This window comes from Saccostrea cucullata, unplaced genomic scaffold, assembly GCF_032062105.1.
Source record: "Saccostrea cucullata isolate Sc308-1 unplaced genomic scaffold, CSIRO_AGI_Scuc_v1 ctg592, whole genome shotgun sequence".
In the NCBI taxonomy this organism is placed as follows: domain Eukaryota; kingdom Metazoa; phylum Mollusca; class Bivalvia; order Ostreida; family Ostreidae; genus Saccostrea; species Saccostrea cuccullata.
The window spans coordinates 48,966-72,283 of record NW_026922940.1 but is presented as its reverse complement, the minus strand read 5'-3'; the positions used below and the strand labels follow the sequence as shown (position 1 = coordinate 72,283).

At 33.7% G+C, this 23,318-nt stretch overlaps 1 protein-coding gene across 1 annotated transcript in view; it reads right to left on the bottom strand.

Moving 5' to 3' along the window:
* LOC134262838 (protein mono-ADP-ribosyltransferase PARP14-like) overlaps positions 1-23,318 on the bottom strand; it is a 68,491-nt gene that overhangs the window by 1,488 nt on the left and 43,685 nt on the right. Inside the window, exons 8-11 of the mRNA XM_062745168.1 lie at positions 6,391-8,096; positions 5,468-5,599; positions 2,546-2,819; positions 1,373-1,524 (exon numbers count right to left, since the gene is read on the bottom strand). Of these exons, the coding sequence (XP_062601152.1) occupies positions 1,373-1,524; positions 2,546-2,819; positions 5,468-5,599; positions 6,391-8,096 (2,264 nt within the window). The remainder of the gene's footprint in view (positions 1-1,372; positions 1,525-2,545; positions 2,820-5,467; positions 5,600-6,390; positions 8,097-23,318) is intronic.

The window sequence follows — 23,318 nt, the reverse complement described above, 5'->3', positions numbered from 1 at the left end:
ATACATATGACCAACCATGGCTTTGCTTTTTTTGAGGAGAAGATTTTTGAAGATTTTTCCAAACTTGAATCTACACCACCTGAGAATGCTTCCATATAAATATGACCATTTATGAAATCATGACCAATTATGGCTTTGCTGTTATTGAGAAAAATTTTCATAAATTTTCTTATGTACAACTTTGATCGTCTATTGTGTGTTGAATTTACACTATCTGGCAATAATTCAAGAGTTTCACCTCTCCTAGCTCAATGGTTTTTGAAAAGAAGATTTTTCAATTATGTCATTTATTTTATGCATTTCGTAACTATTTCATCTTTAAAAGGACATGACCTTCATTTGAATCTCCTTTACCTAGGGATACTTTGTGGCAAGTGTGATTGAACTTGGCCCTGTGGTTCCTGAGAACAAGATAAATATTGAAAAAAGTTTACGACAACGATGACAAACAACGGACAAATTATGATCATAAAACTCCCTTGAGCCTTCGGCTCATAAGAGTAAATTCAATCATGCCAAAATTTAGATGTTTTAAGAAATTAATATTCAGGACTAGTCTGATAAATCTTGTCTGATAAATTTTTTCATAGCATGTGGTTGCAGATTACATATGATTGTGCACATTTCATTGTAGTCTATACAAAAAGGGATATGTTAAAATCTTAAAATTTTCATTAATTTTTTTTCTCGAATAAAAATCTTTACAAAAACATATAAAGTAATATCATTTGTCATTAGAATAACAATTTTTTTTTGAATGAAAATTAATGCAAATTAAAGAATTCAATACAAAGACCTCAATGATGTAGAACACAATGTTTGAAAAAAATCTTGAATCAATATTCAGGCTCCAGTGACACATAGGAGAGAAAGAAAAATATCTGAAAACTAATTTTTTTATTTCATGATAAATTCAAATATAATTGAATAATTTTGGAGAACTATTTTTATGTCAGTAGAAAATAATATAGAAAATTTGGAGGGGGATCTTTCCTTTGGCTGTCCTTTGACTTGGAAATTTGTGGTGAAATAACTGAAAATGCTTATGCAAAATGTCACTGATTTCATAAAATAATGTGATCTAACCATGTAATTTTGATATCTTCATCAAAGTTCATAAAGATAAAAAGTGCGTCATGCATAGTTAAAATAATAAATCTAATTCACAAACATATTTCGGGAGTGGAGAATAAAAGCACAAATTAAATTTTGAATTCTTAACTAAAAACTGATCAAATACATAGTTATAATTAATAATGTATATATATAAGTACCGAAGAAAAAGAAACATTTTCTATTGTTCTATGAACTTGATATTCTTAAATAATACATGTGTCCAACAACTGTCAAAATCCAAGAGAGAACCTATTACCTCTGTAACGGTCACATCTTCTTGACTGGTGGCCTGAAATCTCTGTAGAACTTGTTTATACTCTTCCTCACTAGAATTCAGTTTAACTTCTACCATTACCTGTTTTCTCTTCATTGGGGCCCATTTGGATGGCAAGCAAACAGAAGTAGCTACTAAAATACAAACTCACTAATTCTTAGTGTGAATCTTTACTTATTTTTGTTTCTTTTTATTATCTCTGACTGTATAAAAGTTATTTTTGTACCTGCATAAGTTTTAAAATATATTTTTTAAATGCACAAGAACTATGCTTTTTTAACACGCTGACTCACATATAAACGTGAAAATAATGTTCTCGCTAAAATAGATAATTAGTGTATTGTTTGTTTCGAATTGTCTGTAGCCTCATAGAAATACCCCTGCTGAAACAAAATACTTCATAAAATTAATTTTATCAATTATTGGCCTGTTATCATTTGCAACACTGAAATACTTAATTGGCATCAGATCTAACAAAAACAGAGTCTTGGCTAAAGGAGAATACTTATTACATGAATTCAATAAATCTTGTTAATTATACTTTTATCAGCAATGATTTTTAATTCAATTACAATTAAAGAAACCCCTGCCACCCGAATCTGAAACCCAGCCCAAGCGGCAATTCCAAACGAACGATTTTGCATCTTTTTACATCTTATAACAATTTTTTAAAGTCCTCTAAATCTAATATATTGGAATAACATTATTAAAGTCTTCCGACGTCCTTCGGAAGGCCTTACTGTTTCCTATTATTATTATTCACTTATCATAGTACACGTGATTTCTCGTAAACTACTGAACCGATTTTTCCGAACTGGAAGTAGCTGAAATGCTTACTTTTGCAATAATTTACATAGATTTTGAGGATTTAAACCATTTTTGGACGTCATTACTCTTTTTTCTTTTAAAAAATGAAAGTTTTTAAGCAACTATATTTGAAACTAAATACAGAGAACTTCAGTAATCCAATGTAAGTTTTCCAATTAAGACTTCTCTGAAAATTCGTTTTATTCGTTTGTTGGTTTTAGTATCAGACTATCCATGAAGTTTGTAAAGCATCCAACAGATTTTAAAGGCAATTAATATTTTTTCGTTCATCTGAGAAATAAATAATCAAAGATAAATGTTAAGAAGCCAAGAAAAAAGCTCCCTTACGTTTTTCCAATCTCTGAATTTTATATCTGTTATTACTTCTGTTCTTCTCAAATTCCTCCATTATCTTAAAGTCGATGACATACTCAGTTCCCGTCCTGTCTTGTATAGTACAAGATTCCTCCCTCAACAGATGAGCAGTTTCTATCTGATAGTTTACATCTTCCCTAAAGTCAATCCACTTGTTACACCAGACCTCGTACTGCCACTTCACAAATTTCCCAATCCTAGAGGCATTCTCCTTGACTTTAAGGTCGGATTCTTCTCTGGTTTCAGACTAGATGAATCATTCAAAGTATATTTGCTTATATGTTTTATATATTTACATGTGGGTGTAAGGGATTTAAAAGACATTTTTTTTCTTTCCCCATCACAATTGTACAACTTTAAAGCTATATATGCCGTATTAGTGTTTTATTTTAAAAGTAATAAATATAAGTGGTGTCTCATCAAGTTATATAAGTTATATACTTTCTGCAAATAAGACAATTTCACTCCATCACTTTTCAAAGTTATGAAATATTATTTGGTAAAAATTATTTTCTCTCCGTGTCGGATAAAAAACCGCCTCTTATTGAAATATTCATGATCACGTTGTCTCGCATGTTTACAGCAAACAATGGTCCAATCTCGTGAATGAACCGAAAAGCATGATGGTCTACTACGTTTTTACTACAAACACGTGAGTTATGGATTGTCAATATTGAGAGCACCTCAGAGTTGGTTGCTTTTTGTACCGAGGAATAATCACGTGCAATTGTCTTTTCAATGGACATTTTCGGTTGGGTGAACTTCTACTGCTGTTAGCGACTATGGATAAAGAAGTGTGGAAACCATGTTGTGCCAAAATGAAATAACCAATACAAACAAATGATATAATTTGATCAATCAAAATGGTTATAAGATACATTCGATTCTGCTCTTCTTCCACAGAATATCATATATAAATCTCACGCCAATATACCGAATGCCAAAACCAGAATATTACTAGATAATATAATTATATACTTTACATGTGAACCACAGTATTTCTGACCTCTTGAAAAAAATATAAAAAATCTTGCAAGTGGGTTATCAGCATAGGCTCGGGCTAATTCGAAAGTGAAATTTGGAGTTTGACAGTAAATTGTAGTGAATGAATAAAATTTAGTAGTGAAAGATATTGGAACCTATTTTACTTGTCAGATTTCTTCGAACTAGTTGATTTTTATTCTAACTGTTCTATTCCCCCACCCAATTTAAAAAAAAACCGATGCTACCTACCTGATTTAATTTTTCTTAGTGGTGTTCATCGAAATGCTTGGTTGTGCTCTCAAACTGGAATAGTTTTTATAGAGGCCTGGAATTTCTTGACCAATTTTATTTTATTAGCCCAACTATATTTCTAAGAAGACAAGATGTATGGAATGTAAGTTTCATCTACATATGTTATGTAGTTCATATTTAAAAACAAAAAGGGATAATTGACGATATACCATTCAGGGTGTAAACATAGCAGTTTAAATTACTTTCCATACATTGTATTTGACATAAAATATCTTTTGCGCATAATATGCGCTCCATACTGAAGATCGATAAATGTTCACCCAACCGAAAATGTCCACTAGGAGTAAAGCACGGGGAAACTCTAAACAAACGGACCTGTACAATGGAGTGGGGAAAACTTAAATTTTCATCATTGTTAATCAATTGTATGCAAATATGAGGATGGGATTAGTAGATAATAATGTACATAATGCATCAAATATTTCTGAGAGCGATTTAAAAAAACTAGCCTTTTTGAAAAACACATGTAGTATTTTATGTAGTAACACATAAATGCATTACATGCAACTCATTGAGCTGATTGGTCTATTTGTGTCCCTCACTGAACAGACGCCACAAAAAATATTTTACTCGACCTGATGATTCTCGCGATGCTTTTCCCGCACACATGCGCAGATCTAGAATAAACGTCAGTCCTTTATAAATATGCATGAGAATATCATGTTCTTTTCCTGACTAGTACTTTGTTAATACCGAATAAAATTTCGTCGAATTTGCAAGAATGCTTCATTTTTGGTAGCTTATCATACTCCAGAAATGAATTTTTGCTCGGTTTCAGCTGTGCAAAAATACTGTTTAACACGGCAAATATATCTTAAAATAGAAATGGTAAACTGCGTTTGAAAACTAGCAGGGACTATATTTTTGGCGGAATGACGGCGTATGAATATATCTTCTGCCTCTCAGAATTATTACAGAACAATGAATTTAGTCATAATTTTTACACAAACAAGGATTTGAAAAGATTTTCAAATGTAAGTTAAATTAATAATAAGGGACTTAACTCTCAAAATATATCAAATAAATTTGATTTTTCAAACAAATTAGAACTATGATAGATTTTAAACGCTTCAAATCAAAGTACATTTTGACATAATTGAACTAAAAAACCATAAAAAAAAAAGTATTTTTTTCTTTCTTAGTAAACGATCAAAACGTTTTTTTTTTGTATCATTTTGTACATTTATAAGACTACTTTATTATATGTAAAAATAAGAAAATATAGGAAGCATATGAAAGTAACTAATATATCGTAAAAAACAAGAAAAACAGAGAAAATTCGGATTTGGCAATATCCAGTTTAGTTGATTTATTTTGGTAAATTTAGTAACATCATGCTAAAGACCCGATATAGTAATAACTTTTTATGCAAAAAGAACATTCTTTAAACATTTAGAATAGAAGTAGGCATCACATGATTGGCAACACTATTTTTCATTCTTAATGTCAAGGGAAAAGATAATACATTGACCTGACCTTGCCTCTAATGTAAAAGATCAAATTTAATTTCACTGATACCATCACTTCCTGATATTGTCTTCTTGACTCTGTGAAATTTTCATTAATTTTTAAATACAAGAAATATGAGAAGAATCCTACCTTAACTTTTTGGATATACTCATGAATAGCTACTGTTGTATCATAGACATTTGCTATAAGTCCCACAATTACGATATTTGTAGTTTCAATGGTAATCTCGGTGTCATTTGCTAATCTCTTTATTTCCAGTTTCTGAAAATAAATCAATAATAAATCTTCCTTTTAAGTCCCCTACAAGTGAAACCGAAAGTGACTATAGGTTTCCTCTGCGTCTGTCCGTCCGGCTAGCTGTCTGTCTGTCAATCTGCCCCACTTGTTTTTCCGCATTTTTTTTAAAAACATGCAGATATTGAACTGCATTTTGGTATTTGATTGTATCTTAATGAGTTACAGATCGAATGTTGTTTCGCTTCATTGGTTTCTGATAGAATTATGACATTTTTAATATTTCTTAATCGTTTAAGATCGGGTTCTTGTTGCGCTAAATTCCGAAGGTCAATGGTAAATATGAAGCGAGTAAAAAACGGTGAAAAAAGAGTTGAATTTTCATCTTTTGGTGTATTATTTTTTTTAGGTTAAAGCACAACCTGTAAAAAATTAACATCAAGCAGTTTTACCTTGGTCATTACTTTTGAATATTAAAAAATGACATTGTAAAGAAAAAGGGTAACCCGGTATGGGGCATGTATTGCTTATGCAATACACCCAGAATGTTATTGTTCTCTAATTGATGAATTCTTGAGTGAATACCTATGAGTTTCTAGGAATTTAAGTGATCCTTTTTTAAAGCATCGATATATGATACAACTCGCAAAAATTAATTATTTCTTATTTTAGATCTTCAAAATATAGAGTAAAATTAAATAGTTACATTTAAAGTATTAAACTTAAGTCTTTCCTGTCGTTTTTTTTTTATTTTGTTTATTTATCATTAACAAAAATGTTTTTACCCTGCAGAAAAAATAATTTATCAACCAATTAACCTGATAATTAGCTAGCGTGTGCTTTGATATATCTATTACTGTCCGGCCAAATTCACTGTCCATCACTTCATCCAGCTTGACTTTGGCCTTCCTAATGTTGTCTCTGGAGTTTGACATAATTAAAAAAGTAATCCTGTTTTCTGCCTGTCTGCTTTTCTGACCTCTATCATTACTACCGTGACATTGATGACCACCGTTCATGATGATACAGGAAGAGGCTTTGGCTGTTCTTTTAATGGCTTCCCGTCCGTTGGCTGAGTTGAAAAAAACCTTCGCTCCTGGCTTCGTTATACTGTATATGTCTTCACTCAGTCTCTCCACAAATATCATGAACTTTTCCTTTGCTTTTTTGACATCTTCATAATTGCCACTGATGTCTATGGAATGGTTCTCTTGATTTTGGGTAATTTTCAAATCTTTCTCTTTGGCTTCGTCTGACAACTTCATCAACTCTTTTTCTCCAAAATATTTCACATAATTAAACTGAGCATTTGTCAATCTGACAAGTGTTTTATCAACAGAGCATTTTTTGGAACATTCCTCCAAAACGTGTTCAACTTCTGTACACACAGTCTGAAAAATATCCTTTGTAGAAGTGACACAGATTTCAGAAGCAGACGAAAAAATGTTCAATTTTTTGCCATATGACTCTCTTAACTTCTTTACACAAGCTTGCCATTCGTGTGTGGTCAAAATTTTCACTAGCTGTTTTACTTTAATTGATTTCTCTGGTATGAATTCATCAAAGAGTATTAAGGCCTCTTCCACCATTTTCATGTTTGATGACGTCATTTCCACTTTGTCTTCTGTAACATTCCATACAGCTTCATTGTTTTTGGCTTTCATTTCTGCAAGAAACGAATCCCTAACATCCTTGGATTTAAACACTTCATGTCTCCCTATGGATATTCTTAAAGACTTTGATTTAGTTATCATCAGATATTCATGCATTTTTATCATGGCCTCATTCACTTCACTAGATTTCCCAGAAAAGTTTACTTCTTTTTTATCAATATCAATATTCATATCAACATCTGGAAATTCTGCCTTTAGTTTCTTCCGATACTGTGTTTTCCAAAGTTGCTGGCATTTGTGAAAATCTAAAGGAACATTTTTCTCAATCTTCTCTTTCTTGGTTTTTATTTTCAATTCCTCTATTTTTACAAAATCTAGGATCTTTCTTGTCAAGGCTTCTGCATTTTCTACTAATCCAACAACTACTACTATATGTTGTTTGGCTTCTAATGAAACAGCTACTTTTTCTGGGTGATCAATATTAAGCATTTTTAACTTGTCTAGGAAAGTGTCCCATGCCTCTGGTAAAATCGAGTGTTTTTGAACTGCATACTTGCCAATCAAGTTTTCCATGCTTTTCTGGGCTTCCTCTTTCCACTTTTTTAGAATACCTCTAGCATTTTCCACCTCTTTAGTTACTGAGCATATCAGCTTCACATCAAAGTCTGATCCTGATTTCGGCCATTCAACCTTTACAAACTTCTCCTGCATTGTCTTCTCAATTTCCTTTGCTACCACCTCAACATTTTTGACAAATTTTAGAAAGTGTTTTTCACAAGGATAGTTAATGGAGGGCAAGTCTGCCCAGTTAATTGGTTGCTCTGGCAACCCTAGTTGAGAATACAACATTTGTACTCTTATTTCTTTTCCATTTATTGTAATTTTTTCTCTTGAGGCCACATTCTCTGCATCTGTATTAAAATAGAAATATATTCCAAAATCTTAATGGAACACTTATCATTTAATTTCAAAAGGTCCATTTACCACAATGCTCACCTGAGTATCTTGGTCTGGTTATTTTCCAGAATACTTTTAAAAAGGTTGTTTCAATGTATTTCCAACAAAATAAAATATTAAGGCCCTATCTAAGTCCCATAGAAAATGATCTGGAGACTTATATTAATACAAGGGGATGTCACAACATCAGTTTGATAAGATTTGCCTTGCAATTTCTCACACAGAAGTTAGCAATTTACTTTCTCTGTCTACATGAATTAGGCAAAATTGTAACCCCAACTTTATGCATTATCTTACCCATGAGGCCATCATTTAAAAAAAATATAACATGGTCACATCTGTATATTTCACTAAAACTTGTTTATTACGAACACGGGCACAGCTAATTCACGGATATAGCGAAGTTTTCATGGATCCCTTGGCAAAATTCATTAAAAATCTTTGCAAAATTTTAAGGTTATAACGAACTCTAATTTAACGAATTTACGGATATTGCAAACTGATTTTGAGTCCAGTTGAGGTTAAATCTAATGGAATTTACTTCTTTTATAACATTTTATAACAAACCTTCAAAGATTTCAAAATTTGATCAATTAAACTGCATGATTCATTTTCTCTTTGCAATTGTATATGAAATTAGATTAATAATAAAACCCAAGTTATCGAAAGAATGTTTTGTAAAAATTTTTTCCGTAATATATTTGGTAGTAATACCTGAAGGAAAACATGCATATTGCGAATTCGCTAAATATGGTTATTCGAATTCGTAATACGGATATAACGAATTGCGGATATAGCGATGTGAATTCACAGGTCCCCAGAATTTCGCTTTACCGAGTTTTACTGTACTTTGATTGAACATGGCTCTTATAATAATTCTCTACACATTCCCATATAAAAATCTGATCCGCTTTAGTGGTCCCAACATAACTCTGGATGTTTTTTTTAAACAAACATCCCTATTAAAAAAACAAAACATTTTCTCTGATATCTAGTAAAAATTATTATTTCTGAAGATTTCCAGCAACATATTTCATTGTAAAACCCTTTTATTGTCACCATATTTTAGACTCAGCTACATATGTAGAGGGAGCGGGGCAAGGGGGGGGGGCTACGAATTGAAATATTAACAAAACCCTTTTATCAATATATTCACAAGAAAAATATTGATGTACAAGTGTACCTACTGTACAGCAGGAAATTGACTCTCGGAGTTTTCGCGGAAAAGGAAATTCCGCGAATTCACCATACAGTGAATAATTCTTTAGAAGATTTATAAGAAAAAATTAATATTTTTCTTTAAATCTATTTCAAATTATCTTGCCGAACAATTATATATTTAATATATGGTCGAAGGTCTTCCTGATTGCTTGCATATCGATTGATGACTTAACCGTCGAAATTAGGACTCGGTAATGGCGGTGTCCATTGTTTTTATGTCACTTTTGACCTCATCACCAATAGAAGTAGATAAGACTAATTGGATAAATTTTTACACAGGAAAGAATACAATTTGAATGATGTAATAATGCTCAATTTATTTCAATGGATTCTTGCTTTACATACAATAAAATATTGCAACACATTGAAAGACCGTCGAAATATGGGCGCACGAGGGTTTATCCGAAATGTAGACTGTCTTTATAATTATGAGGATGTATGGATCAATTACAAACACTTAATTACTTGTTGATTTTTTAAAGCTAATCAATTATTATATTCATTTATATAGCAAACAATCAATTTTGCCATATCGTAGACGAGCGATGTATTTATTTAATAAAACATCCTCATTCGTAACACTCAGTCATTACCTTTAATCAAGGTACTTACGTAGTAAACAGGGTTAAGACAATTCATCATAATTATATGATTAAAAGTTCGACATTTTGACTACGACACAATTTTTTCTGATTTGCAATCGGAAATTAAAAAAAAATCTGAATGCGAAAATTCTTTTGACTTCGAATCGAGATAATTCTGGTGTTTCGTTATTATTCAACTGGGCTCAAAATCAACACAATAGATACTTGACTTTCCTGTCGATACGCGATATGCATATATACATGTACAGACTTTCGTAAGATAGAGACGGGAAATATTCAATATTTACATTAAATATATCTAAAGAAAAATGCTCCCAAGTTCTGTTTCAACAAGAGGCCCATGGGCCACATCGCTCACCTGAGCACTAAGGGTAGGAAAAAGTAGAAAATGGCTTTTTATAGTAAAGTTTAAATCCAAAAGTAGTCCCATGACCAATCATTGATTTGGTATTTTTTAGAAAATGATTTTTAAAGAATTTTCCTATATATATCTTTAAAAACTTTGGTCGGCCATTTTGGCCCCGCCCTACCCCCGGGGGGTCATGATTTGAACAAACTTGAATCTACACTACCTGAGCATGATTCCATATAAATATTATATATTATGGCTTTGTCTTTCTTGAGAAGAAGATGTTTAAAGAGAATTTTCTAATATATTTCTATGTAAAAGTTTGGTCGGCCATTTTGGCCCCGCCCTGCCCCCGACGGTCATGATTTGAACAAACTTGAATCTACACTACCTGAACATGCTTCTATATAAATATGATGAATTATGCTTTGTCATTCTTGAGAAGAAAATGTTTAAAGAATTTTCCTTAATATTTCTATGTAAAAGTTTGGTCGGCCATTTTAGCCCCGCCCTACCCCCGGGGGTCATGATTTGAACAAACTTGAATCTACACTACCTGAGCATGCTTCCAAATAAATATTCTAAATTATGGCTTTGTCATTCTTGAGAAGAAGATGTTTAAAGAATTTTCAAATATATTTCTATGTAAAACTTTGGTTGGCCATTTTGCCCCCGCCCTACCCCCGGGGGTCATGATTTGAACAAACTTGAATCTACAATACCTGACCATGCTTCCAAATAAATATTATAAATTATGGCTTTGTCATTCTTATGTAGAAGATGTTTAATGAATTTTCTGATATTTTTCTATGTTAAACTTTGGTCGGACATTTTGGCCCCGCCCTACCCCCAGGGGTCATGCTTTGAACAAATTTGAATCTTCACTACCTGAGGATGTTTTCCCATAAGTTTCATTTTTCCTGGCACAGAGGTTCTTGAGAAGAAGATTTTAAGAATATGCCTCCAAATCTTCATCAATTCCAAATTATCTTCCCTTGAATGAGGCCATGGACCTTCATTTGAACAAACTTGAATCCCCTTTACCCAAGGATACTTTGTGGCAAGTTTGGTTGAAATTGGCCCAGCGGTTCTTGAGAAGATGTCGAAAATGTGAAAAGTTTACAGACAGACGGACAGACAGACGGACGCCGGACAAGATGTGATCAGAAGAGCTCACTTGAGCTTTCTGCTCAGGTGAGCTAAAAATGTATGATTTTTTTTTTACTTTTCGCGAATTCAAAGGACCGCCATTTGCTAAAAATTGAATAAATAACGATCTTTTCAGACCGTGATTTTAACCTGTTATTCAGTATCTAGCCCCAAATAAAGCAAAATATTCTCACCAATTTTTGAGAATGTTTACAATATCTATTTGACATATTTGTCCTATTTCTTCTAGAGAAGAAGATTGCTAACTTTTCTGTATGCATGGAATTATGCATACCGGTAATTTGAACCCAAACTTTAGCTACATGTATAACCTGTACCCTCTTGGTACATAATTTATTTTAAATTCACATTTCTTTGTTACACTTGCATATTACTATGATTTTATATGACCTGATACATGTACTCTTAAAACGTTTTTTGTATGTCAAGAGTTTTCTTCTTGGCTAAATTATTCGAGTACAACCTGGCTTGAGTCAGTTTACGCTTAATAGAGAAACACCGACATCTTACGAACGAACGTAACTCTTCCTAACTTCCCGTATCTCGATAGTTTTCTCGGGACCAGTGATTGTACCCATATAAAGTTTAAAATCGGAAGAAATAAGTATATGTGTAAAATAGAACGGATAGTGTTTTAACCCCTTTGTATATGAAAATTGCTCATGTCAATTTTTTTGTAATTACTTACAATGTTTAAAAAAAGCGAACCAATAGAAGAAAATACACCATGATACTATAGACGGACTAGGAAACACGTTTATCAGCGTCAGTGATTAAACGTATAAAATCCAAAGTCATACTACTCGTAGTGAGCGCCTTGTTCATATGGGGAAAGGTTACTTTTTATAGCTTGAAAAAGAAAATAAATCCGTGCAATCAAGTAAATAGGTAGTGTCCTTTATAAATTGTGTTGTATTGAGAGAGAGAGAGAGAGAGAGAGAGAGAGAGAGAGAGAGAGAGATATTCTTTTTTAATTTTTTTTAAAATATCACTTAAAAAAATAATAAACGAGCATTCATGGTAGACAGTATCTTCTTAGATGATGTATTAAATGGCGATCTAAACTAAATTATCTTGGCTGCTTTTTTTTAATATAAATGTAACAGGCCTGAAGCAAGCAATTTCAGTTGGGGGGGGGGGCAACCAAAAGTTTAGAGTCACTACCAAACAATTTCTTGGAAGCCAAAATGAAAGATTTTTTTTATTGAGTGGGCACAAGTATACAGTAGCTAAGTTTTCTATAATACCGGTTTTACGTTGTTTATTTATCGACTTCATTAGGGTAGGTGGGGGGCTTATCCCCAAACCCTCAACCTCGTTCTTATATACGACCCTGTGTAATGTATATCTTTTTGTATGTGTGGATTATTAAAAAAGCTGAAAATATGCATTTAAGTAGGGTGGTGCATTTTTCATAGTAAAATTCTTTTCTTTGTCTTGAGTTATGCTCCACTATGTCATCGTTTGTTAACAATGCATTATTCGTCAAAATATAAAATCAGAAGATACACTTTGTACTTTTGACCACACACAGAGTTATTTTGACCGAAGGTCCAATATACATATAAAAGCTATAAACGAAATTATAACTTGCTTCATTTGTAAGAAAAAATATATAATCACCATCCTGCTGTAAAACAAAACAGAAAAAAAAGATTGAATCCAGAATACCGACAATAAAATATACGGACTTTTAAAAGTGGGAATAATATGAAAACGTAGTTGTCACTTAGTTGTCATGGCATCCTTCAGAAGTATGTGCACACCTATGCTCATCACAAGTCCTTGTAGACCAAACAACCTCCCCATACCCACCTCCAATATACATATATATACCGGGTCCCAAGATATTCATATTTGTGTACTTTCATAAATTAATCGTCTAGTACATGTTTACAATGTATTTCATATGAAAAATCCAAAAAGTACAATGAATTCACTGTAAAAAAATCATGCCCTGGCGTAGTATCTTAAATCACCTCTGATTTTTTAAATGCAGGTATCAATTTTGTAGATGTTATAAATGAAAAAAAGCCCAAAAATATCTTTGGACCCGGATTTATATATATTCCAGGGGCTGGGGAAGGGGGGGATAGGTCCTATGATGGCATGCTAATATGGAACTTGGTCTCAGATATCTTAAATTATGTCAAAAACAATACACTAAACTTCCATTTTTGCACCCCCCCCCCGAAAGTTGGGGGATATTAATTATTTCGGTCTGCCCGTTACTCTTATAATTCTGTCCGTCTGTTACACTTTTGTTTCGAGCAATATCTCGAGAGGCCTTTGAACTTTAACAGTGAATTTAAAAAATAGCTTTGGGTCTCGGATGTTTAAGGGGGGGAGGGGGTCCAGTCCACTAGCACCCGTGAAAATTATATGAAGATTTTTAAGACAAATGTTTGTAAGAAGAAGCTTTATCAAACGACAAATTACGAACAGGCATCCCCCTGGATTTATGATATGGCTATAATACCTTTGTATTAAAGCCGTATTAATTTTATTTTTCGCAGCATATAGTATTTTGAACAAGAATTTCTTTAAAGTTTTTGGGTTTTTTCAATTTAGTTTTAGACCATAACTCCTTATTGTCCCGACCGCCCTTCGTAAATTATACCCCCCCCTTTCCACCCCAACTAAGGTCAGCACAATATACTATTATATGCCACAGAATGACATTTTTTCCTCTCATTTCCCTTCTCGAACCCCTTTGCTCCTTTAAATGTCTATTGAAATGTATTTAAGCGTCACGGTAGCGACTACGACAAGACGTGGATTTGAGGTATCTTTTGGGGATTTTATCTATCGAAATCCGCATAAAATTGAAGAATTAAATAATCCAACCGTGAATACAATAGACTACAATGACTGATCCCCGTTTTTGGTTACGTTCGTTCGTAAGATGTCGGTGTTTCTCTAATAAGCGGTTTATAAAGCGTAAACTGACCAAGTTACATGTATGCAAAAAATATTAGAATGGAATGTGAGACAAAACATTAATTGACTGTGTTCTGGGGCAAAATGTGTATCGCAGACCCTCGAACGAACCAAGCTGTCTGACTTTGGCCTAACAGCTTAAGGCAGACATTTTGGTTCTTAGGTCCGACAAAACGCGAGTTGCCCCTCAAACTCCGTCAATAAATGTATTTTGTTAAATTCAGATCTTCTATTTTCATCGCACTCTTTCCTCAGGGGATTATGATGTGAAAAATTTAGAATCTTCACTATGTCAAGAAGGTTTCAGATAAGCTTTATCCCAAAGGTTTAAGAAAAGACGATTTTTATAAATGTACCCACCCAAAGAATGAGTGCACTTACTTACGTCATTTGGAACCTTTTCGGCTACTTATTTAAAGCTTTACATTACAATATATCACTAAATTAATCTATGATTATTGTGCAAGCATATGTTCTTAATATTTATGAATTGAAATGTTTGTCATACATATTTTAATAATCAAAGACAATGTTATTGAAAAGAACATGTACGAGGGTTGTCCCGTTAAATCGTGGACAATTTGTCTAGTTTGAAAACTAATCATCACTGCGTTCCGAAAGTTTCACTACTTTTAAGTAGATATATTATAAATATACATAGCAAATTTCAAATAGATATGTGCATAAATAAACAAATTGTGATATTTTATGTTATGTACTGTAGCGCCCTACGGCGCACGGATGATAACGTCGACGTGTCTAAAACAGCGTCACGCTTCATGTTTGCTAAAATAAAGTTGGATATGCCCCACTTAAATTTAGAAATTTGATTGATTTACATACGTGAGTGTTTATTACCAGTTAAGGAACCAATGTGGCCCCCTCATGCGATCTTTTGAAGATTTATGAGCAAGTTACGGACAGTATTCTCACCATCAGTCAAGTAAATGAGAATCTCATATCGACGGTCGACAGTGACAGCGTCTTTTACTATTACAATGGCAGTCTGTCCGCATGTTTTGTACTATCTGGGAACTCAATCAAGAAGACTTCGCTAAGAAAACGTCCATTTTATTTGTATACTAAAAATCTGGTGATATTTTTCATATTTTCGTTCTTCCGTATTCATTTAAAGTCTTTTAAAGTGGCATTAAAACATCCTTATCTAACTGAACTGCTCTCCGGTGCGCCGTAACGTCATGAAACGTCGCCAATTTTTGTGTATTGTGTATACAACTTTTCCATTTCGAATGCTCGGGAAACAGCCAAAATTTAACCAAATGCCTTAAAATTTTCAAAAAGACAATAGAATTGATCAAGGAATCGAATTAGGATAATTTTCATCCTAATCTAATGTATTGAAAACTTTTATTACGAATAAATACTTGTATATTCTCTAATACAACCTTGTTATTTTTACCGTGCGCCGTAGGATCTTACCCTGTGCACCTTCAAGCAGAATAAAATCTTTATTTTTGTATATATATTATCAAAAACATTATGATACACTTAAATATGATGAATAAACATTTACTGAAAATTTCAGCTTAGTGCGCCCATTACTTTTCGAGAAAAACGCTTTGTCCACGATTTTACGGGACAACCCTCGTATAAGCCTTTAATTCGGGAAATTTTACTTTTTCTAAAACATTAGATATGAGCCGGATTGATAATTGAGCCGGGGGGGGGGCATTTTTCAACGTTGAATACTGAGACCAATGGTGTTGAATTTAGACCCTAGTCCGTTAAAAACTGAGCCGGGTTGTTGAATTTTGATCATGAAACTGGTTCCAAATTCAGCAGCATAAAAACACATATCTATGACTTGGTTTTCACAAATGTGATTAAATCCAGGGTCAGGGTTGCTTTAACACCCCCCCCCCCACACACACACACACTTTAGAAAATTTTAAATCACTATTTTTTTCAAAAGTCAGTATTATCAAAACGTACAACTATTGTACACTCTAAATAAGCATTCTTCACGACAAATTTAAAAGTATACATTTTTGCATCATTGCTTTCTCAATAAAAGTGAAACTCGGAAATTTTCGTATATTGTGCGAGGTCATCAACGAAAATCACTTTGCTAAAAAATCACCCTGATTCTACCTAAAAGTATCTTGAAGTTGATATTAAAAGGAAGCTAGAGTTCCATATCGACACCGTTTTTGCAGTCTTCGGAGACCAATTATTCCTTCAAAAATTGAAATTGTGATGGACACTAATTATGCCCCTTTATTGACCGACCGGTTTTAATATTTCTAACCGGTCCAGAATCAGTTCTATTTTTAAAAACTTTACATGACAAGAAGAAAACACTTGCTATGGGGTTCAACTCAACATTTAGATACACTGATGATGTATGATCAAGGAACGATAGTTACTTTAAATGACTATGAAAGACGAAAGCCAACTGAAATTATACTGTATAAGAAAAGAAATGATTTCTTCTTCATCTTTTCAAAAATGAACTTTCAACATTTGAAAGTAAAATTCCGCGTTCATTTTCTTATGATATGGCGGGTAAAACGTTGTATTATTATACCTTTTTGTTATTCTTATTCAAAAATTTTGTTTTTCCTTTTCTAAATCATGTCATTCCTGTTCAATAAAATATTATCCCCATTCCATCAGTTGTTATTCTTGTGCGAAAAAATGCTCTTTCTGTTCGAGAATTCATCAATTTTAAGTTGTTATTCTATGCGCAAATATTTGATTCCTATTCGATAATGTTGTCACTTCTATTCGATAATAAAATGATTTTTATTTGATGATCATGTTTCACATTTCATTCCTATTAAATTGAGATAACAACCAGTTCTAACTTGTCATATTTCCCAGAATGCAATTATTGAAAAAGAATTAGAAAAACATCGCATAAAAGAGATTCAATAAGATAAGAAAATTCAAGAAAATTTTTGAATAGGAATCGTATTTATTCGAATAGAAATGGATGCTAGTGTGTTTTCGAACAACAACTGTATTGCATATAAACCAAATAATTATCGAATAAGAAAGATAAAATTATTAGGAATGACAAAATTAGAAAATAGAAATCGCATGTTTTTAAATATGAATGACATCGACTAGGAAACGCGTGTTTTCGAAAAGAATGATATGATATAGGAATTATTTTGTCATATTTCCTCCAATGGGAATAACAAATTATCGAATAGGAATGCAACTAATTGAATAGGAATCACATTGTATCGAATAAGAATGATTTGTTTTAGAATAAGAATAATCTCATTCTTATGGTTACATGTATGCTCCGAAAACGATCAATTTTAATCCAGACAGGCTACTGACAGATAAGTTCGTTACAGGGATTTCACCAACCTTGTTTGAAATCAGCATTACTGACATGCTATGGTCGCTATATTGATCTTTTTCACAAATACAACCTACCATTGGATTCATTTTGGCCGATGCATATGTTTCATTTTAATTTTCAGGCTTAAAAGTTTGTAAATATTCTGATTAGTGAGGGTTCTTTATCGTGCCAACGCCTACCGTGACATGGGACCTACGTTTTTAAGGTCATAATATATAGGATATTGTTTAACGTCACTCTCGAGAATTTTTCACTGATACGGAGACGCCACCATTTGCCGATGGAGAGCTGCAAATTTTGTCCTTTACTCGGCACTCAGGGCCATTGAGCAGGGAGGGATCTTTTTTGTGCCAGCACCTTCTGCGCCACGGGACATCGATTTATACGGTCTCATCCGAAGGACCGGTCTCCACGTCCCACAGTGGGATTCGATCCCTCGACGTAAGGATTGACTCCTTACTTCGCGACGGTGAATCCTTCGCGACTCTAGAGCAGACGCTCTAACCACTGCGACAAAATAATACAAGAAGTAATTTACGAAAAGAAGAGGAAAAGGCTAATCAATCACTGATAAACGATAGTTCAATCGTAATAAAAGAAGCAGACAAGGGAGGGGCAGTAGTGATTATGAACACAGAATACAACAAATCAAAAATATTACAAACGCTCAATAATAGCGAGTTTTACGATGAAATATCAGAAAACAGTGACAAAGAGACAATGCGAAAAATCAAAAACTTCATTGAAAACCACAACACAACGTCCTGTTTAACAGCCAAAGAAGAGGACTTCTTAAACATATTTGATTTCAGAGAAAGTGCCTTCTATGGACTTCCTAAGATACACAAATCTAAAACAAGAGGCCCATGGGCCTTATAGGTCACCTGAGCATCATGCAACAACTTTCAAATGATTGAATTTGTTTCATGTTTTAAGCTAGATGTTAAGGCATTCACAATTTTGGAAGAGGCACTCTTGCTCAACATAACTGTGTACTTAGTTAGTTTATTTAAAACCTAGGAGCAGAGAAGAAGATTTTCAAAGATTTAATGCATTTTCACTATATAATCAATAGAGCCCCGTCATAACACCAGAACCCCTGACCCTGGGGCCATAAAATTCACAATTTTGGTAGAGGCACTCTTGCTCATCATAACTATGTACTTAGTTAGTTTATTTAAAACCTAGGAGCAGAGAAGAAGATTTTCAAAGATTTAATGCATTTTCACTATATAATCAATAGAGCCCCGCCCTAACACCAGAACCCCTGACCCTGGGGCTATGAGTTTCACAATTTTGGTAGAGGCACTCTTGTTCATCATAACTATTTACTTAGTTAGTTTATTTAAAACCTAGGAGCAGAGAAGAAGATTTTCAAAGATTAAATACATTTTCACTATATAAACAATAGAGCCCTGCCCTAACACCAGAACCCCTGACCCTGGGGCCATGAATTTCACAATTTTGGTGAAGGCACTCTTGCTCATCATAATTATTTACTGAATTAGTATATTTAATGCCTAGGAGCAGAGAAGAAAATTTTCAAAGATTTAATGCATTTTCATTATATAATCAATATAGAGCCCCGCCCTTACACCAGAACCCCTGACCCTGGGGCCATAAAATTCACAATTTATGAAGAGACACTCTTGTTCATCATAACTATTTACTTAGATAGTTTATTTAAAACCTAGGAGCAGAGAAGAAGATTTTCAAAGATTAAATACATTTTCACTATATAAACAATAGAGCCCTGCCCTAACACCAGAACCCCTGACCCTGGGGCCATGAATTTCACAATTTTGGTGAAGGCACTCTTGCTCATCATAATTATTTACTGAATTAGTATATTTAATGCCTAGGAGCAGAGAAGAAAATTTTCAAAGATTTAATGCATTTTCATTATATAATCAATATAGAGCCCCGCCCTTACACCAGAACCCCTGACCCTGGGGCCATAAAATTCACAATTTATGAAGAGACACTCTTGTTCATCATAACTATTTACTTAGTTAGTTTATTTAAAACCTAGGAGCAGAGAAGAAGATTTTCAAAGATTAAATACATTTTCACTATATAAACAATAGAGCCCTGCCCTAACACCAGAACCCCTGACCCTGGGGCCATGAATTTCACAATTTTGGTGAAGGCACTCTTGCTCATCATAATTATTTACTGAATTAGTGTATTTAATGCCTAGGAGCAGAGAAGAAGATTTTCAAAGATTTAATGCATTTTCATTATATAATCAATATAGAGGCTGACCTAACACCAGAACCCCTGACCCTGGGGCCATAAAATTCACAATTTATGAAGAGACACTCTTGCTCATCATAACTATGTGCTTAATTAGTTTATTTAATACTCAGGAACAGAGAAGAAGATTTTCAAAGAAATAATGCATTTTCACTATATAATCAATAGAGCCCCTCCCTAACACCAGAACCCCTGACCCTGGGGCCATAAAATTCACAAATTTGGTAGAGCCACTCTTGCTCATCATAACTATGAACTTAATTTGTTTATTTAATACCCAGGGGCAGAGAAGAAGATTTTTTAAAGACTTACTGCATTTTCACTATATAATCAATAGAGCCCCTCCCTAACACCAGAACCCCTGACCCTGGGGCCATGAATTTCACAAATTTGGTAGAGGACTCAATGCTGATTACAATCATACCAACAGTTTGACTGCTTGATGTCCGGGAGTAAAGAAGAAGATTTTTAAAGATTGCACTATTTTTAGTGGTTTTTGCCCCACCCCCCAGGCCCCAGGGGGGCGGGGACCACGAAATTCACAATTTTTGTTCCCCTTTACCCATAGATGCTATATGCCAAATTTGGTTGAAATTGGTTCAGTGGTTTCAGAGAAGAAGCTGAAAATGTTTAAATGTTAACGCACGACGGACGACGGACGACAGACGACGGACGACGACGGACAAAAACGGATAGCAATAGGTCACCTGAGTTTACTCAGGTGACCTAATAATAAAGGAAGCGATTAAAATACAAAACTCTGCATATGTTACATGTAACGAACCGGAAGATCTTACATTTAGACCTATCGTAGGTGGACTGAATGCTCCTACACAAAGGATGAGTCATCTTATGGATATATTACTGAAACCTTTATGTTTAGAAGTAAAAAGTTACGTTCGTGATGATCTGGATTTTCTGAGACCTGAAAAGATTAGTCACAATGCCAAACTAGTCACAATGGATGTTACCAACTTGTACACTAATATTACAAATGATCTTGGTGTCAAGGCGCTCAAATACTGGATTGATGAATATCCACAAAAAATTAATGAGCGTTTTAGCAAAGACTTCATCCTAGAGGCTAGTAAGATAGTATTGCAAAATAATACTTTCTCCTTTAAGACAAACATTATGCACAAAAGAAAGAAACAGCAATGGAAACGAAAATGGACCCTACTTATGCCATCCTTACACTAGGATATTTAGAAAAAAAGATGTATGAAAGAATAACTCGGTACTTTGACTAACAAACTACAGAAAATATAAAGAACAATTGGAAAAGATACCTCAATTATAGTTTTATAGTTTGGAATGACAGCGATGCGAATCTAGCAGCTTTCCTAAATATTATAAATGATCTAAGGGGTGTTAAGAAAGTTCGTTCCAGGATGAAATGTTTTCAAAAAGTTCAAAGTAGTGCTTATATAAAGAGATGAATTTTCAAGTCTGACAAAATCATAAGAATGTGCTTTAGATTTATAGCAATTCATTTCTAGCAGGAACTTGTAGAATTTTTCTTCCATATGAAAATATATATAACATCCTTAAAGCACCCGAATGATAGAAATGCTGGTCTTTTTGAGTGAAAATAAAGGATAAGTTACTTTTGTTTCTTCATAGCTTATCGTAAATCAGACAAGCTGATGAGCGTAGGTATAAGAACGATAGATCACTTTACAAAAGAATAGGTTTGTCATTTTGAATTTTTTTTTTTACAGATCTGATAATTTTTGCATAGTATTTGAAAGGATGTTTTGACCTGTGTGCTTAATATATGCCACAAATATGCGTCATTCCGAATTTTTCTGAACAGACATCATCTGTTTTAATACCTGCCCTCTCCTTATTGATTCAACAAAAAACATTTAAAACCTTATCAGTAGCAAGAATGGACTCTGTAAACATGATATATCACAAATTGTAAATATCTTCTAATCGTATTTCTTTTGGAAAATAAAACAAAAATGTGGAACGAACTTTCTTAACACCCTTTAGATCCTGACATCAACTTCACAATGGAAGAAAGTTTACAAAAGTATTTCATTTTTGGACGTCCTAATTAAAAAAGATGGAGAATGTCTTTCGACAGACATTTACTACAAACCGACAGACACCCATCAATATCTTCATTTCAGTTCCTGTCATCCTAGCCATACGAAACGCTCGATCCCGTACAATTTAGCTAGAAGAGTCTGCACAATAGTTAGCGACGAGAAAACAAGAGATGGACTTCTAAATGAATTGAAAAAATATTTACTTGAACAACATTATCTTTCCGGAATCATTGAGGAGGGGATTAAAAAAAGGCCACAGAAATCGACAGAGAAACACTTATAAATTCCCCAAAAAGTGACAACCCGGATACCTCAATATTACCGCTTGTAACTACCTACAATCCGAAGAATAGGAATTTTACCCCAACAGTGCGTCGCCTCAACAACCCCTTACAGACTGATGAGAAAATGTCCAAAGGGCTGGAAAAATATAAATTCATCAACAGTAAAAGACAACTTAAAAACGTCCGGAGAATATTGTGCAAATCTTTATTTCAACAATGGAATTCATACACGGTCAATATATGCTCCGATTCACGTTGTGAAACTTCCCGATATATTAAAGAGGAAAGTACTTTTTACACTCGGAAATAAGAAATTTACTGTAGTTGCAGATATGACCTGTGCGTCAAAAAAACTGATTTATTGTATAACATGCGCTGGATGGATGCGGAGAATTATACATAGGAGAAACCGGGACCGCCCTTCGCACTCGTATACGTATACTCAGACAGCATATCAACCAACCCGAGTACAGAAAAATAAAACTTGGTTAACATTTTGCTGTTTGTGGACAGGGACAATTCACAGTTTATCCCTTTTATAAACTCAAACCAGAGAACGTTTTAGAAAGACGGGTTAAAGAAAAACATTTTATTAGAGAAACACCGACATCTTACGAAAGAACGTAACCAAAAACGGGGATCAGTCATTGTAGTCTATTGTATTCACGGTTGGATTATTTAATTCTTCAATTTTATTCGGATTTCGATAGATAAAATCCCCAAAAGATACCTCAAATCCACGTCTTCTCGTAGTCGCTACCGTGACGCTTCAATACATTTCAATGGACATTTAAAGGAGCAAAGGGGTTCGAGAAGGGAAATGAGAGGAAAAAATGTCATTCTGTGGCATATAATAGTATATTGTGCTGACCTTAGTTGGGGTGGAAAGGGGGGGGGGTATAATTTACGAAGGGCGGTCGGGACAATAAGGAGTTATGGTCTAAAATTAAATTGAAA